This window comes from Gracilinanus agilis, chromosome 4, assembly GCF_016433145.1.
Source record: "Gracilinanus agilis isolate LMUSP501 chromosome 4, AgileGrace, whole genome shotgun sequence".
Classification (NCBI taxonomy): domain Eukaryota; kingdom Metazoa; phylum Chordata; class Mammalia; order Didelphimorphia; family Didelphidae; genus Gracilinanus; species Gracilinanus agilis.
In genome coordinates, this window is record NC_058133.1 from 265,617,533 (window position 1) to 265,635,798 (window position 18,266).

Genomic DNA, 18,266 nt, shown 5'->3' on the forward strand with positions numbered 1-18,266 from the left:
CTCTGAGGCAGGAAGGGAATTAGAGGGAGAAATTTGGGCTGAAAACATCCCATTCAAATAATCCTTTGGCACTGGAGTAAGAACCTCTAGACCAGTGATGGCTAACGTTTTAGAGATAAAGTGCCATGCCCACCCCCCACCCAGGCCACATGCTGCCCCCTGTTTCATGCTTTACCCCATCCCACCTCCTTGCTTACCCTAGACAGGGGAGGGAGGAAGCATTCCCATTAGACTGCTGGGCAGAGGGGCAGGTCATGTGAGAATTGTCCTTGGGCATATGAAGAGGGGGAGGGGAGAAGCTCCACTCCAAGTCCCTCTAGCTTTCTAGTAACAAACTACCAGTGCCATAGGTTCACCATTAACTCTAGTGGACTTAATTTAAACTAGAAGTGGCAAAGAAAAATTATCATTAATGGACTGGTCCAGTTCTATGTGCTAAATTAGGAATTGGTTTCAGTGACTTCTTTTTTGATGAATCTTTTTTCCAGCAGAGGTTATTCTATTACTTTTGGCTATCATAAATCACTGTCATGGGAGAGGTAGCTAGGTAATATAGTAAATAAAGTACTGGGCCTGGAGTCTTTGTGACCTTGGTCAATTCACTTAACCACTACCTGCCTCAGTTTCCTCAACTGTAAATTGGATATACTAATAGTACCTACCTCCCACGATTATTGAGGAACAAATGAGGTGATATTTGTAAAGCCTTTAGCATACTATCTGGAACATAATACATGCTTAATAAATGCTTGTTTCCTTCTTTTCATGGTCCTCTTGTTCAATGGTATAATTATGATTCTTGGTATTTAGATAATTCCCTAAATTTCCAGCTCTTTCTACTTTGTGGGACAGTGAGTTGTAGTGGAAGAAAGATCACCGGTACTCAAGGAGTGAACTGGACCTAAATTAAACCCTGGCCAGTACATACACAATTTCTTTAGAGGAGGAGCAAATAAGAGAGGTTTTATTGCATGAAGCCACTTTGTAGTGTCATCATTATTGGTTTCATCAGCAATGATTTTTCATGTTATATTTAATGGTTTCTTTTTTTTTTTTTGGTAGCTTCATTAAAGAACGCTCAAAAGTCAATGCAGTACCCTTGAAGAATAAAAAAGCCTCCAGTTTTCATGAATTTGCCCGAAATACCAGTGATGCCTGGGACATTGGAGATGATGAGGATGAGGATTTTTCCACATCCTCTTTCCAAACTCTGAACTCTAAGGTTGCTTTGGCAACTGCAGCCCAAGTGCTAGAGAACCACAGCAAGTTACGGGTGAAGCCAGAGCGGTCTCAATCTACGGCAGCTGACATAACAGCTAATTTTAAAGTCATCAAATCCAGCAGTGATGCCCAGCTGTCTAGAAATTCTGGTAAGCCTGTGTCTATAATATGAATCCTCCGAACAGAGCTTAGCGGGGAGGGGCACGGAGACACACGGCATTTTTCAGCATTTATTCACTCATATATACTACAATATGATAGGTGGACACAATTCCAAGATGTGGTCGCCCTTATTGTTAGCATTCTACCAACAATACCTTCGTATTTCACCCCTCCCCTATTTTATGGCAAGGCCTAGGATTTGTTAGATTTGATTTCTTCAAACCACCTTAAAGCTTGTCAAGTTTATATATACTCAGCTAGGGACATTAAAATGTTTTTGTGCATGGATTTTACAGATCTTTGGTTCCTTTGAATAGACTTAGCTCTTGCAAAGAGCCATTGGCACAAATTTGACCTCCTTTCTGTGCCCAGGGTGTTGTGAAACAAATTTTTTCTAGAGACATTTCCCTGGTAGCCTCAAATGTGCTTATTGACGGTGGGGTAGGAAATGAAAAGTGATAGTCTTTTTTTTCTTTTTAAGAAACTGACCTATCCTCCATTATACTTCTTTTTGGTGTCCATCCTCCATATTTAGAGGATTTGTAATTATATGAGTCAGTCATCCACAATAGAAAGGAAAAGCATCTCAATGGCTGAAGTATATATCGATATTTGAGAAGAACATTTTTATTTTAAGCAAAATTTTTTTGCAGTTCCTAGTTCATTAATACTGAACTTGGTTGGAAGACCTTCATAGCAAACCATAAGGGTAATTCAGAGGAGACACTTCAGTCCCCTGAGTCATGCCCTAACAAAGTTAGAGCTTCAAAACTGGGAATTCTGTTAAGTGTTAAGCTATTAGTAAGTAGCATTGTGGCTACTACTAAGAGGTTGTGGAAAATGCCAGGAAATTGAGGATAAAGGTCTCTTGTGACATTGGAAAGACAGCCTTTATTGCAATTCCTGATTTTTTTCAGTACTGCTTTGAAAAGTAGATGACCCTCTTGTAATTGCCACTCCTGCAAATCTTTGATACATGAAGATCTGAGTGAACTCCTTCTGAGGACTCTATAAATGCAGATGGATTGAGAAATAACCAGTGCCTCTCACCTATCTTTTGCTAAGCCTCTTTTGGATACACAGGAACATAGGTCTCCCTACTTCATTAGCTATTTCTTAATTATGTCAAAAATTGAAGCTAAGCTCTGGGGTTACATTTTATAAAAGAATGCTACAGAGAGGCAACATAATAAACTGAAAAGAGTTTTTGTTGCCTTAGTTAGAGATCTTCAATCTAAATTCTACTTCTGGCCTATGTGACTCTGGGCAAGTTACTTAAACCCCTCTCAATTCCAGTTTAAAGAGACTTATAAACTATGTATAGAAGAAGATTGTCTTATGTTAGAGACCTAGACCTTAAGGTCTAGGCACTGGGTAAATCTAAGATTGACGATAGATGTATAAACTCATTCCTGAAGCATTTGGGTTTTTTCTCATTTGGAATACAAATGAAAAAAAAGAGTTCTTGGGCCAAGTAGAGAGAAGGATACTGGAACTACTTTACAAAACTGCCTAAATTTTTCTTTAAATAATTTTCCAGGTGATACATGTTTGAGGAACCCTCTTCATAAACAGCAATCACTTCCACTCCGACCCATCATCCCCCTTGTTGCCCGGATCTCAGACCAAAATGCTTCCGGTGCTCCCCCAATGACTGTCCGAGAAAAAACACGCTTAGAGAAATTTCGGCAGCTTCTCTCTAGCCACAATACAGACCTAGGTGAGTTATTGTAGTACCATGAGCAGGTCATTTTGGTAATTTAATACTTCTAGGATTCTGTAATAAACACTTTATTAGAAGTCAGAAAAGTCAAAAGACAAGGAAATAGAATTATTTCTGGACTCCCTTATTTTATTCTTTATCTAGTCTCCTTTTAAATTTTCAGCATCTTCTTCTAAAAATACTATTTGTGGAGACTTAATATTAAGTTAGATGTTGATAGAAATAAGAACTCCAGTTAGGTGAGTCTGAGTTCTGTGTCTTCTAACCTAGAGTGCTATAGTTCAGAAGATAATTCAGGACTTTCTAACTTGTTTTAGAGATGAGTCTTTCTGAAGGTCCTGTTACTAGCTCAATCTCTGAGTGAATTTTTATTTCTCTTAGGCAAAGTGCTGAGCAAGACAGGGTTAACATTTTAGGCTTATAACCTTAGGCTTTTTACTGTGGAGGGTTGTCAGTCTATGTTGTTCTGTGTGCCTTGTTAGGAGCCAGTGGTGGGTGATAACTTTACTCTAGGCCCATGGTGGTGAACCTATGGCACATGTGCCAGAGGGGGCATTCAGAGACTTCTCTGTGGGCACGCACACCATCACTCCAGCACAGGCTTCGTTACTAGAAAGCCAGAGGGACTTGGGGCCAGGCTGCTCCCTTCCTCCTCTTCATGCACACCTGAGGATATTTCTCACATCACCCATCCCTCTAAAACAACGTTCGGCAACCTTTTTGGCCATGAGAGCCATAAACGCCTGCGGAAGGAGGAGGATGGAGGCGGAAGGGGCTGGAATATGGGGCAGGGGCTGAAGGGCCCCCTGGGGCACATCCTGGGGCTCTTCCTGGACTGGCCGGTTGGGAGGTAGAGCCAGATATGGCTCGAGAGCCATACGTTGCCAACCCCTGCTCTAAAAGGTTTGCCATTACTGCTCTAGGCAGTGTTTAGATATTTGACATCATCATTGCTTGAAAAACAGTATATAAAACATATACAGGGGAAATCTAATCCATTGAGGCCTCTATCTATTTACAGATGAACTGAGGAAGTGTAGCTGGCCAGGAGTTCCCAGGGAGGTTCGGCCTGTCACCTGGAGGCTCCTGTCGGTGAGTTGGGCTGTTGGAAGGTTGTGAGTACCGGGCAATCTTTTTTGTCTGATTAGACAATGATTAGACACATTTGCCTTATTTTTTTGACTCTATTAAACCTATCATGTGTTGTATAACTATGGGACTATACCTCATAATTATTCAATATGGTCGTCTTTCTTTTGAAATTTATTTGTAGAAAATTTTGTAGCTACTTTTAGATTTTGTGTTTATTTAACAATCATCAAAAGATAACAAGAATCTTAATATAGAAAAAAATGAAAAGAGAGGATTACAGAGGAAGCTTGAATGTATTTAAATTTTACAATATAGCAACAATATCGTTCTGCTTGTGTTCCCTTCGGAACTTTTTTTTTTTTGCACTTTTAAAAATGTTTTATATTAATGCTCTTTTAGTTTTACATTTCTATCACTACCTCTTAACTCATTCTCTCCCTATCCCATTAGAAGCTTTTGTCTTATAACAAAGTATAGACAATAAAACAAATCAATGTATTGGTTGTTTCTGGATCTATCCACCTTTACCCCTGCCACTAGATAGGAAGCCTACTTCTTCATCAGGTTCCTGAAGCTGTGACTTATCAGTTCAAAAGTTTTTCACAATTGTTTTACATTACTGTGATCACGATGAAACATCATTCATTCATTTAGTTAACATTTACTAAGTACCTACTATGTTCCAGGCACTCTGCTAAGCCCTAGAGACAGAAAAAGAGGTAAAAGACATTCCTGTCAGCCAGCTAAGTAGCTCAGTGGATTGACAGCCAAGCTTAGAGATAGGAGGTCCTGGTTTCAAATTTGGCCTCAGATACTTCCTTACTATATGACCCTGGGCAAGTCATTTAATCCCAGTTGCCTAACCCATATCACTCTTTGTCTTAGAACTAATGTTTAGGATCAGTTCTAAGACAGAAGACGAAGGTTTAAAAAATAAAAAAAAAGAAGATAGTCCTTCTCTTCAAGGAGCTCACAATCTAATGATCTAAGTTGTTCTCCTGATTCTGTTCCCTTCATACATACTAATCTCCCCAGGTTTACCTAAGTCCATCCTTTTCATCATTTCTTAGGGCATGATGATAATATATTACATTCAGATACCATAATTTGTTCTGCTGTTTCCTATTCAGTAGGTGCCCACTGTGCTTACTTGTCCTTCTAGGCACTGTGCTAAGTGCTGAGGATACAAAAGAAGGCAAAAACTGGCTCCTTTCCCTCCTCTCCTGATTGAGGAGACACTTATCAAATAATTAATATTTATGTATATTGCAGATATAGACAGTGTATAAAGTGTGAATGAGAGATAACCTCAGAGGGAAGTCACTGGGAAAGGAGGAAGAAAGGCCTGTAGGAGTAGGTGAGGAGGAAGGGCAGCCCCAAGTATAGCCATTACAAATGCATGGAATTAGGAAATAGAGTGTCATGTGAGAGGAAAGGTAAGAAGGCCTGTGTCACTGGATCGTAGAGTATGTGGAGGGGGATGAATATGTAAGAAGCCTGGAAGGTAGGAAGGGCCCAGATTGCACAAACCTTTAAAAGCTCAAGTGAGGATTTTATATTGGATACTGGAAGTGATTGACCTAGATTTACCTGGAGGTAATGACGAGCCACTGGAATTTATTTAGGGGAGAAGGGGATGGTAACATGGTCAGATCTGCCTTCTAGGAAAATCACTTTGGCAACTGAGTGCAGGATGAATTGAAGTAGGGATATAAACCAACAGGCTATTGTTACTTTATTCCAGATGTGAGGTCATCTGAGGCAGGGGCCTGGGTAACCAGGAGGGTGGTGGTGATGCCTTTGACAGTAAATAAGTTTGGAAGAGAGAAGGGTTTGGAAGTATGTCATTTAAAATTATTCTAAGCCCTGGGAGACATCCCAAGGCTCCCTGCTACAACTTCCCCTGACACCTCCCACTTCCTTTGTGGGAGGTGTCAGAGAAAGTATAAGAGAGAGGGTTTTGGCGCCTTTTTGCTCTCTCAAGCCCAGAGGCTGGCTGACGCTCTTGGCTAGTGTGTGTGTGTGTGTGTGTGTGTGTGTGTGTGTGTGTGTGTTTCTCTCTCTCTCTCTCTCTCTCTCTCTCTCTCTCTCTCTCGTCGCCTTTTCCCTTCTATCTACCTTCTAGTTTTCCCTAGACCTTCCCTTTTCCGAGTCATTTATTTGTTTGTTTGTTTATTTTTTTTTGTTTGTTTTATGCCCTTAATTTCTGTGTATTGGCTCATAGGTGGAAGAGTGGTAAGGGTGGGCAATGGGGGTTAAGTGACTTGCCCAGGGTCACACAGCTGGGAAGTGTCTGAGGCCAGATTTGAACCTAGGACCTCCTGTCTCTAGGCCTGGTTCTCACTCCACTGAGCTACCCAGCTGCCCCCTCCCCCATTTCTAATTTAAATAAAGACCAGCTATTCTAAAACCTAAGTTGCTACCTGATCTTTTATTTGAGCCCAAAGGGCTCTGGTCAATTTCCCCCTGCTGGGGTTGGGGACCACTACCTTCCTTTTCCTTCCTCTACCTTCCTCTCTCCTTTCTCCCATCCATCCTTCCTCCTACCTTCCTCCCTTCACCCCCTCACAGAAGAAAAAGATGAGATTCATTTTGGGCATGTGAAATTGGAGTTGTCTACAGAATATCTGATTCAAGATGCCAAGAAGCCATTAGTTAGTGATGTGGGATAGAAGCACAGGAGAAAGGTTAGGGTTGACTATATAAAGATCTGGGTGGCATTTACATAGAGATGATCAATGAACCCATGGAAGGTGATTCCAAAATAAGATAGTATAGAGCAGAGATTCTTTTTTTTTTTTTAAATATGCTCGGTCTGCACTTGGAGTTTCTCAATTCTCTCTGAAAGTAGATAGCATTTTCCATCATGAGTCCTTTGGAACTGTCATGGATCATTGAGTAGCTAGGACTTTCACAGTGCATTATCTTTATAATATTGCTGTTAATTGCTTGTCAGGTCTAGGAGAGGGGAGGGAGACAACATGAATCATGTAACCATGGAAAAATATCTAAAAATAAAATTAAAAATGTATATAATATTGCTATTAATATGTACAATATTCTCCTGATTCTGTAAAGCAGAAGTTCGTAATCTTTTTTGTATCATGGAACCCACCCTTTGGCAGTTGGAAACCCATGAATTTTTTCTAAGAATATTATTTTGAAGTGCATAAAATAAAAATACATAAGATTACAAAGAAAACTAATAGTTTTCAAATTATTCTTAAACATGGGGGCAGGCAGGTGGCTTAGTGGATAAAGAGCCAGACCTAGAGACAGGAGGACCTGACTTAAAATTTGACCTCAGATATTTCTTAGCTGTGTGACCCTTGGTAAGACACCCCCATTATCTAGCCCTTACAACTCTTCTGTCTTGGAACCAGTATGCAGTATTGATTCTAAGATGGAAGAAAAAGGTTTTTTAAAAAAATTTTAAACAAAAAACAATTCCATGGACCTCAGCTTAAAAACCTTTGCTATAAAGGGAGATGAGAATTCTAGAGAGAGCCTTTGGGAACACCAATAGTTGGTGGGTGTGGTTGGCAGTTTTAGTGACTTCAAGTAGTTTTAAAGATTGGTCTGAGGAATTATCTCACCAGCAATGCTGTTGTCTTATATAGCCTGTCCAGTAGTTGTCATTTTCATCTTTTGTCACATTTGTTAATATGTTGTATATGAAATAGAATTTTAGTTGTTTCAATTTACATTTCTCTTATTATTAGTGATTTGGAGCATTCTTTCATATAGTTAGGATCAGCTTGCATTTCTTGAAAATAGCCTTTTCATTTCCTTTCATTATTGGAGATGTACCCACTTTTATGTGAATTAGCTCATTCTTGCATTTACATGAGGGAAGTATAGAGTTGAACAGGCTCATTCCTGAGAAGTAATCCAAGTAATTTAATTATTTTAACCTGCTTTTGTTATTTACAGGCTTTGGGGAAATTTCTAACTTATTTTGTCTTTTTCCTCTTTTTATTGATGTCGACTTTCACTTTCCAATATATCCCTCCCTCTCCCCCAACCTTGAGGGCCAAATATTTAAAAAGTTAACAAAACTAACCAACATATTAATTAACTCCAGCAGTTAATGCTATGTTCCACCTGCATAGTGCCTCACTTCTTCAAAGGAAGGGCATCTCTTAAATCTCCTCTCTGATGCCAGGCTTCACCATTGGATTTACAACCATGAAGTTTCTGTTTTTGTGATGTTCTTTCTAATTACATTGTTGCTTTTATGCATGTTGTATTCTTATTTATTTTTAAATTTTGTTTTTAAACCCTTAACTTCTGTGTATTGACTTATAGGTGGAAGAGTGGTAAGGGTAGGCAATGGGGGTCAAGTGACTTGCCCAGGGTCACACAGCTGGGACGTGTCTGAGGCCAGATTTGAACCTAGGACCTCCCGTCTCTAGGCTTGGCTCTCAATCCACTGAGCTACCCAGCTGCCCCTGCATGTTGTATTCTTGTTTCTTCTTCACTCTGAATTGTTTCATAGAAGTCTTACTTGTAGTCTTCATGTTTATCATGTGTTATAGTGCAACAACATCCTATTATATTCATGTACCATAATTTTTTTAATTCTTCCGTATTTGATGGACATCTACGTGTTTCCAGTTCTTTGCTACTACAAAAAACCCTACTAAAATTTTTTTGCTGTATTTTGGGCCTTTTCCCCACACTTTCTAAATTCATATTCCCTCAACTACTTTTTAGTAAGAATAACAAAAATTATTTAGAAATATTTTTAATTTTTTAAAATATTTTTATTTTCTCCATTACATATAATAATTTTCAGCATACATTTTCTGAACTTATGAGATCCAAATTGTCTTCCTCCCTTACACCTCCTAGAGATGGTCAAGAATATAATCTGGGCTATACATGAGTTATCATGCAAAATATACTTCCATATTGGTCATGAAGCATTTTGTAATTTTGAAAAGTCATAAATGAATCTTTATTTTAAGTTGAAATTTCTTGAGTTTCCTCTCAGGAACAATAGTAATTGTGCATAAACTTTATCTATTCATTCATTTGCTCAATATATTTATTGAAAATTTACTGTGTTCCAAGGAACTGTGCTAAAAAATTCAGATATAGTGCTTGTCCTAAAGGAACTGATCCTGAAATGCAGCATAAATGACTGAGAAGACAAAGGCCAGAGGGAACTGAGGCAGCCCCTTCTCTTTCTCACTGATTTTTCCTTCACCTCCCAGAAAGGATTTGATCCATTGTCTTTGCCATCTGCAGTAAAATTTAAAGATACACAAAGTAGATTTAACTAAAGAGAACAGCAGTAGTACAGCAGTTCAGCACTGAGAGGCAGATCTAAGGCAGGCTTGGGAATAAGAAGAGGACTTGTGGTATGGCCAGGAGGGAGCCTGGACCTGATAGAGGCTCATTTGAAGGTCTGGATTTGTCGGTTGAAGCTACTGTATCATGCATTCCATTCAATTTTCTAGGCTTATAATTCTGATGACATGTAGTTGAATAGAATGCGAAATAGGCAGCTGCCATTTTGAGTTACCACCAGACTAATACTGATCAGTAATACATGGGGCATATGCATATGCCTCCCACGTCTAATTATAGACGGGGGAGGCTCCTGACTTGAAGTTCAACTCCCCTTCTCTGACCTACATTCAGTGCCCCATTGTGCTAGCTAACTAAGCCTTGGAGTGGTTCCCAGCCCTACAGATTGAGCTCAATCCTAGAGAAACAGTTATCAATATTCTATAGAGGTTAGCACTGTTTAATCTGATTATCCTTGGATTTCATTGAATAGGAAGGAAAAAAAACAAACAAAAAACTAAAAAAGATTCATCACCTTCCTTTTGGAAGCCTCTCCTTCTTTTCTTTAACAATTTCTAGGTTAAAATAAAATTATGGTTCCAACTGACCAGTGCCTGTTCACCTCTTATGTGGGCTCCTGTCTGTAGGGATACCTCCCAGCCAACACTGAGAGGAGGAAGATGACTCTACAGAGGAAGCGGGAGGAGTACTTTGGTTTCATTGAGCAGTATTATGATTCCAGAAATGAAGAACATCACCAGGATACCTATCGACAGGTATATTTGCTATTTGCTGGCTCTTCTTCTTCTCTCCTTAATGTATCATATGTCTCAGACTATTACTGGGGGAGGATGGTATGGTTCCAGGTACCTAGGTCATCAGTTTCTTGGCATTCCCTTGGTTGGAAATATTGCAGGACTATGACCTTTCCTTCTTTGGATATCATATATTTTCTGAGCTGAATAAAGCACTGGTCTCCAAAGTAGGAGTGGTAGCCTGACCCCAAAGACTGTAATTCACCAATCAGAGGATGGAAAGATGGGTTGCATTCTATTCCTCCTCCCCAGCCCTTATAGGCTGTTTTGGGACTTGTCTCTAACACAAATTTTCCTATTCTTTATCACCCAACACTCCCCCTTTTTTACCCCACCCCCTTCTTCAGAGAGGAGGGGAGGGGAAAAAGGAAGGAACAGAAGAAAGGAGAATGAAGGAGGGGAAAGAAGAATCTACTTTCAAAGAGGTCACAATTCAGTGGGGGAGAATCAAGGTGCAAACAACTATGTACAAACAATTTATCAATGGGATTATTAAAGGATAACCTCAGAAGAAAGGCACTAAAACTGAAAGGAAGACTAGGAAAGACATCTTGCATAAGATAGACCTTTAGTTGAGACTTCAAGGAAAGCCAGGAGATAGAAATAAGAAGGGAAAGAAAGTTTTCCCAATATTTGGGAGGGCAAACCCTCAATCTTCTCTTCTGAGCCAAGTGTAGCCCTTTCAAGGCAATTATAACCTAACCACTATCAGCTGGCAGTTACTATTGGGAAAATTTCCCTCTACTCTACCCCCTAGAATAACCTCACAGATATGGCAGGCTCCCCTTCCAGTGAGGGTGGAGCCAGAACTTAAGGGCAGTTAATTAAGAGCTCTACTTTCCGCCTTTTCATTTTGAGTTAAACAAAATGAGTCACCCAAAATAGCAGGCATAGATGGGTTTTTATGGGCATTACAGTTTTCATCACATTATTTTTAGCCCAAAACATACCCCTCTTATAAATTTTTCTATTCCTAAATGAATACCACCATTTTTCTAATCACTTAGATCTGCAACCTCAACTCCTTTTATTTTTAATCTTTACCTTCTGTCTTAGAATGGATACTAAGTATTTGTTCCAAGGCAGACGAGCAGTAAGGACCAGTGACTTGCCCAGGGTCACACAGCTAGGAAGTGTCTGAGGCCAGATTTGAACCCAGGACCTCCTATCTCTAGGCCTGGCTTTCTAGCCACTGAGCTACCTACTTGCCTCCACTCACTTTACTCTCCCTTGTCCCACATGCCCAGTCATTCATCAGATCTTGTCATTTCTACCTTCACAGCAGCCTTCCCCTTCTCTCCATTCACATGATTATCACTCTTATTCAGGCTTTCATTACCTTTGGCCTAGACTATTGTAATAGTTTCTCCAATTTCCACAGAACTAGAAGTACAATCTGACTAAGTAACTGTCCCCATTAAACTGCAGTGGCTCTCTTTTGACTAGAAAAATATATGATTTTGTCTTTATCTTATATTTTTATATCTATTTTGTGAAAGTTTTTTTAAAGGTATATAATTAGTAGTAGTTGGGAATGCAGGCTTAAAATTTTCTTACTGATGAGGTGTACAACCGAAAAAACTGGAGACCAGTTGATTAAAGCCTCAATTCCACATTAGTATCTGCTTACCCACAGCTGTTTTTTTTTTTTCAGTTATCAGGGCATTTACTACCGTGGCATAGCTATCATGCAGTAAATAAGTTTGGTGGCAACAGTGAGTTAGAGGAATTAATCCATGATCATAGTTGTAGTAAGAGATGAAGAAAGACTAGGGGGTCAGAGAACAGCTAGGTAACTCAGTGGATTGAAAGCCAGGCCTAGAGACCAGAGGTCCTGGGTTCAGATTTGACCTCTGACTCTTCCTAGTCATATAACCTTGGGCATATCCTTTAACCCCATTTGCCTAGCCCTTACCCTTCTGTCGTAAAGTTGTAACTAAGAGGGAAAGGGTTTTTAAAAAGACTGTTAGAAAGAGCTATACCTTAAATTTAAATGTGGGGACAGCTAGGTGGCTCAGAGAATTGAGTGCCAGACCCAGAGTCAGGAGAACCTGGTTTCAAATCTGGCTTCAGGTACTTCCCAGATGTGGGACCCTGGGTAAGTCATTTAACCCCCATCACCTAGCCCTTACCACTCTTTTGCCTTGGAACTGATACTTGTATCAATTCTAAGACAGAAGGTCAGGGTTTAAAAATATGCTGTTTTTTTGTCATGTGTCAGTTTCTGTTTATGGTTTCAATACTCTGCACTCTTCATGTGTATTAATGTTGTCTTGTTTTGTATGATAGTTTATTTGTACCTGACTGGTCCCCCTTAAAAATTTTATACTATTGGGTAACCTAGCACAAGGCTTTGCACACAGCAGGCATCAACTAGATGTTGGTTGAATTGTGGCCTTTTTTAATGCTCCTGACACTTTCATTTGTTAGACTTGGCATGAGGGAGGGCCCTCATGCTCCCATCTCAGAGAGAACTCTCAAGAGCTTCCCTTCTTGAAATTAACAGGCCAAAGTGTTTGTACTGTTGAGAATTGGAGATGACAGTTGTTTCACAGTGGTTCCATGGGGTCCTTCCCCACCTCCTACTGCTGCACTGAGAGGTACACAGGTTCCTCTTGGGTCCCCTGTCAGGGCCACAGCATTAGCTGTTAGACCTCTTAAATTATAAGAGCAACAGCTGTTTTTGCTGAATAAGACTGAAAAAGACACAAAAAGTGGATCTTTCTAGGTGCATGCCACATCTGCATTGCTTAATGAACTCCAACATGAGACATCCCAATAACACATTGGAATGACTCGCCAACAGGAAGAGCAGTTGATTTTGTGTGGGTGTTGTGACTAACACTGTTCAACCCATTCTTTATTTACTTTTCAACCAGTTGTTATCCTGTAAATTCAGCTTATGGGTGCCACCACACAGATGTACTTCAAGGGGAACTGATAGAAGTATGCAGGGCTTTTTTCCATATTGGTCAGCTGAAGTAGAAATTTTCTGTGCGCCTGCAGAAAGGAAATGTCATTCCTATGCATTAGCTTGTAGTAATCAGCCCCTTGTGTTCAAGTCCTAAAATAACTTTGACAAGTGTAGACTGGTGATTGTCTTTGGCCATGGGCCTAATTGGACACGGCTCTTCTTTTTCAGATACACATTGACATTCCAAGGACGAATCCACTCATCCCATTGTTCCAGCAGCCACTTGTTCAGGAGGTGAGGCATACACTTTATTATTCAGGCCCTTCTCCCCCTAGAGATGGTGTCACTTGGACTTCATAGTATATTTCTGTTGCCCTTCCTTTGTGCTCTCATAATCTCTTCCTCTTGCAGCAGATTACATAGCTACAGTTGGTAATATCTTAAATTTATATAAAGCTTCATACATTTCAAATTGCTTTCACATACATTACATTTAATCTATATCTTAAGTAAGGCAAAGATCTTCATTTGATAGGTGAGGAAACTCAGTATTGAAGAGGTTAAATGACCTGCCCAGAGTCACAAAACTGGCTAGAAGCAAGATGAGGATTGGGACTTTTCTGAAGAAGACAGTAAAATCTCCATACTATAAACAGATGAATTTGATTTCTATTCTTGCAACAAGATTCTAGAGCACATTTAAAAAGATGGACCAAGAAGGAAGGAAGCATTGATTGCTAAAAGCTAGGGTGCTCAGTAGATTGAGAGCCAGGCCTAAAGACAGGAGGTCATAGGTTCAAATCTGGCCTCAGACTCTTCCTAGCCATGTAACCCTGGGTAAGTCACTTTATCCCATTTCTCTAGCCCTTAGCCCTCTTTTGCCTTGGAGTCAATATTGACTCCAAGACAGAAGTTGGATTTTTTTTCCTAAAAGCCAATATGGTTTCATGAATGTGTTCTGTTATGCTAACTTTATTTTATTTTATTTTTGACAAGACTGGAAGATCAGGAGAATGTTGTAGATCAGTGGTTCTCAAACTTTTTTGGCCTACCACCCCCTTTCCAGAAAAAATATTTCTTAGCCCCCCTGGAAATTAATTTTTTTAATTTTAATAACAATTAATAGGAAAGATAAATGCACCTGTGGCCATCACTGCAGCACCCACCAGGGGGCGGTAGTGCCCACTTTGGGAATCACTGTTGTAGATAAAAGCATTCTTATATTTTTGCAGCATTTGATAAAATCTCTTATGCTGTATTTTGTGAAAAGATTATGCAGCAGATCCCAGATCCAAAGTTAGATAGATTTGGAATTCGCTAAATGGCCAGACTTCAGAGGTCCAATTGGTTGATGATGATTCATTGCCAACTTGGTTGGTTAGCTGTATTGAACAATCTTAGAAGTACATGATGATATATTGCTTACTATTTCTGTCCATGACATGGATGAAGTCATGCTCTGAGATTTGCAGGTGTCATGTAGCTGAGAAGGATAACTTAGCACATTGGTTTTCAGGATCCAGAAAAGTTTTTTAAAATGAGCTTTATCTACTAATATGTCATTTAGTAGGGATAAATGTAAAATTTTGATCTTCAACAGAACACAACAAATGAACCTGACCATAGAAAGTTACTATGGTAATAGAATACAGAAGAATATAAACATAAACTAAGAAGACAATTAAATCAGAGCAGCTACTTGCAAAACCTTTAAAAAATGAGAAAAAAGGTACAAAAATTCAGTGAAGAGAAGAACTTAAAACTTCTTAAAAGCTAGAGCTGGTCAAATGGAAAGAAGTTCCCAAATGAAAACTCCCATTAATATTATAGCCATATTCCAGAGCTTAGTTCAAGTAGAAAATAATTGCAAGCAGCCAAAAAGAAACAATTAGATGTTGTGGAACCAGTCAAAATAACACAAGATTTAGTCCCTTCTACATTAAATTATTTGAAGGGCTTGAAACATGATATTCCAAAGCAAAGGAAATAAGATTACAACCAAGAATTATCTTCCTGGTAAAACTGAGTATAATCTCTTGGTGGAAAATTGATATTTAATGAAATAGAGAACTTTCAAGCATTCCTGATGAAAAGATCAGAACTGAATAAAAAATGTGGCTTTCAAATACAAGACTCAAGAGAAGCATGAAAGGTAAACAGGAAAAAGAAATCATACAGGATTTATTTAAGTTAAACTGTTTACATTTTTTCTTAGGAAGATACTTATAACTCCTAACAACTTTTATTATTGTCAGGGCCATCAGGAGCATACATAGACAGAGGGTATGGATATGAGTTGATTATGATTGGATGTTATCTTAAAAAAATAAAATTAAGGGGTGAAAAAGAAGGATTGATTGGGAGAAGGGGGAGAGAGAGGTAGAATAGAATAAATTATCTCACATAAAAGAGGCACAAAAGAACTTTTACAGTGGAGGGTAATATGGAGGAAGGAGTAGAAAACAATACTTGAACCTTACTCTCATCAGAATTGGCTCAAAGCAAGTATAACATACTCACTTGTTTGGGTATAGAACTCTATCTTAACCTATAGGGAAGTAGGGAGAGAAGAGGATTAAGGCAGCATGTGGGAGGAGTGCTGATAGAAGGGAGGACAGATTAAGGAAATGGTGGTCAGAGACTATTGAGGAACAAGGCGAAAAGAAAGAGAGAAGAATTAATGAGAAAAGTAGAATGCAGGGGAAAACACTAATTATAAGTGAAGAAGATTTATAGCAAATTTCTTTGATAAAGGCCTCATTTCTCAAATATATACGGGACTATGTCTAAATTACAAGAATACAAGTCATTCCCCAGTTGATAAATCAAAGGATAAGAACAGGCAGTTTTCAGACAAAGAAATCAAAGCTCTCAGTAGTCATGTGAAAAAATGCTCTAAATCACTACTGATTAGTGAAATGCAAATTAAAATGACTCTTAAGATACCACCTCACACCTATCAGATTGATTAATATGTCAGAAAAGGAAAATGACAAATGTTGGAGAGGATATGGGAAAATTGGGACCTTAAAATACTATGCCAAAGGAACTATAAATCTGTGCATACTCTTTGACCCAGCAATACCCCTACTAGGTCTGTATCACAAAAAGTTTAAAAACCTACATGTACGAAAATATTTAGAGCAATAAATAATAATTTAGAGAAATAAAAATATTTCATGGCAGCAAAAATTTGGAAATTGAGAAGATTCCCATCAATTGAGGAATATCTGAACAAGTTGTATATATAATTGTGATGGAATACTATTGTGCTAAAAGAAATGATGAGAAGAACTGTGGGGACTTCTGGTTAAGATGGCGGCAGAGTAAGGAGCAGCTGCTCGATCTCTCCTAACCGATGCATACAAGACTCCTCAAGGGAGGGGGCAGCTGGGTAGTTCAGTGGAGTGAGAGTCAGGCCTAGAGACAGGAGGTCCTAGGTTCAAACCCAGCCTCAGCCACTTCCTAGCTGTGTGCCCCTGGGCAAGTCACTTGACCTCCATTGCCCACCCTTACCACTCTTCCACCTATGAGACAATACACTGAAGTACAAGGGTTTAAAAAAAAAAAAAGACTCCTCAAGGGGACATAAAAATGAATCCAGATTAACGAAGGAACCCCACAACAGGGCGCAGCATTGAAGGTACGCAGAATCGGGGCATTTCCACGCTATAAAGGGGTGAAACAGCTCTCACTAAAACGCGAGAGGAAGAAGCCCCTCCACCCCCTCCACCCCCCACCACGCAAAATGCCAAGGCCAACGCACAAGAGTGAAAACAGGACTGGGGCAACCATTAAATCACTAGCAGCCCCAGGGCTTGTACCTGTGAGCGGCCAGACGTGGGACCCCAAGTGGCTGGGGGGACTCATGGACTTTCCCCAGCGTCTACGCGGGTGAACGCAGGGGCTTCCCCCAAGCATCTAAGCAGCGAATAAAGAACCCTAAAGCAGGGACTTTCCCCAGCGTCCTGCACAGCAAAAGTGCTGCCCCAGGTGAAATAAAGAAACCTAAAGAAGGGGCTTTCCCCAGCATTGGGGGGGGGGGGCGGAATAAAGAACCCTAAAGCAGGGGCTTTCCCCAGCATCTTGCTCAAGTGAAGACTCTGCCCCGGGCGGAATAAAGATTTCCAGCACAGGCTAGGACATCTAGTGAGGACCTGGGGCAGACGGGAGCGCGGCTGTGGAAGTAGCCCCCGAGACCGCTGAAGGAGCCTCGGACAGAGGGGCAGATCGGGAACTACCAGGAGACCAGACCCGAGGACAAGAAGACTGGAGCCACCGGAAGCTTAGAAAGCGCAAGCAGACCCTGAGTGTGAAGACAAAGCTGAAAAGGGGCGGGGCTAACAATGGCAAGCAATAGGGAAGCCCAGAAGAAAAAGACTATCAAGAGAAACTCTGGAACACTCGACAACTTCTACACAGAGAAAATCCAGACAACAGAGGAGGGAAAACAAAAATCCAAACCTCCCCCAAAAAATGAAAGCTGGTCACAAGGTATGGAAGAGTTCAAAAATGAAATGCTGAGGAAGATGGAAGAAATCTGGCAAGAAAATAACAGTTTAAAAGGCAGAATTTCGCAATTGGAAAGTGAGACAAGTCAACTGAAGACCAGAAATGACCAGATTGAAAAGGAAAACCAAAAAATTATAGCCGAAAACCAAAACATTAAAGCCGAAAACCAAAACATTAAAGCCGAAAACCAGTCCTTAAAGGCTAGAATCGAACATTTAGAAACCAATGATCTCTCAAGACAACAAGAACAAATAAAACAAAGTCAAAAGACTGATAAAATAGAAGGAAACATGAAATATCCCAATGAGAAAGTGACAGACCAAGAAAACCGGTCTAGAAGAGACAATTTGAGAATAATTGGTCTTCCAGAAAACCCAGAAATTAATAGAAACCTGGACTCCGTACTAAAAGAAATTATTCAGCAAAATTGCCCTGAAGTTCTACAACAAGAGGGCAATATAGACATTGAAAGGATCCATAGATCACCCTCTACACTGGACCCAGAAAAGTCAACACCCAGAAATATAATAGC

General features: G+C 39.9%; 1 protein-coding gene across 1 annotated transcript in view; it reads left to right on the forward strand.

Moving 5' to 3' along the window:
* Window positions 1-18,266, forward strand: part of TBC1D22B (TBC1 domain family member 22B) — a 129,747-nt gene that overhangs the window by 52,912 nt on the left and 58,569 nt on the right. Inside the window, exons 3-9 of the mRNA XM_044675296.1 lie at window positions 1,063-1,370; window positions 2,924-3,103; window positions 4,128-4,198; window positions 10,141-10,269; window positions 13,451-13,516; window positions 14,493-14,518; window positions 17,106-17,215. Of these exons, the coding sequence (XP_044531231.1) occupies window positions 1,063-1,370; window positions 2,924-3,103; window positions 4,128-4,198; window positions 10,141-10,269; window positions 13,451-13,516; window positions 14,493-14,518; window positions 17,106-17,215 (890 nt within the window). The remainder of the gene's footprint in view (window positions 1-1,062; window positions 1,371-2,923; window positions 3,104-4,127; window positions 4,199-10,140; window positions 10,270-13,450; window positions 13,517-14,492; window positions 14,519-17,105; window positions 17,216-18,266) is intronic.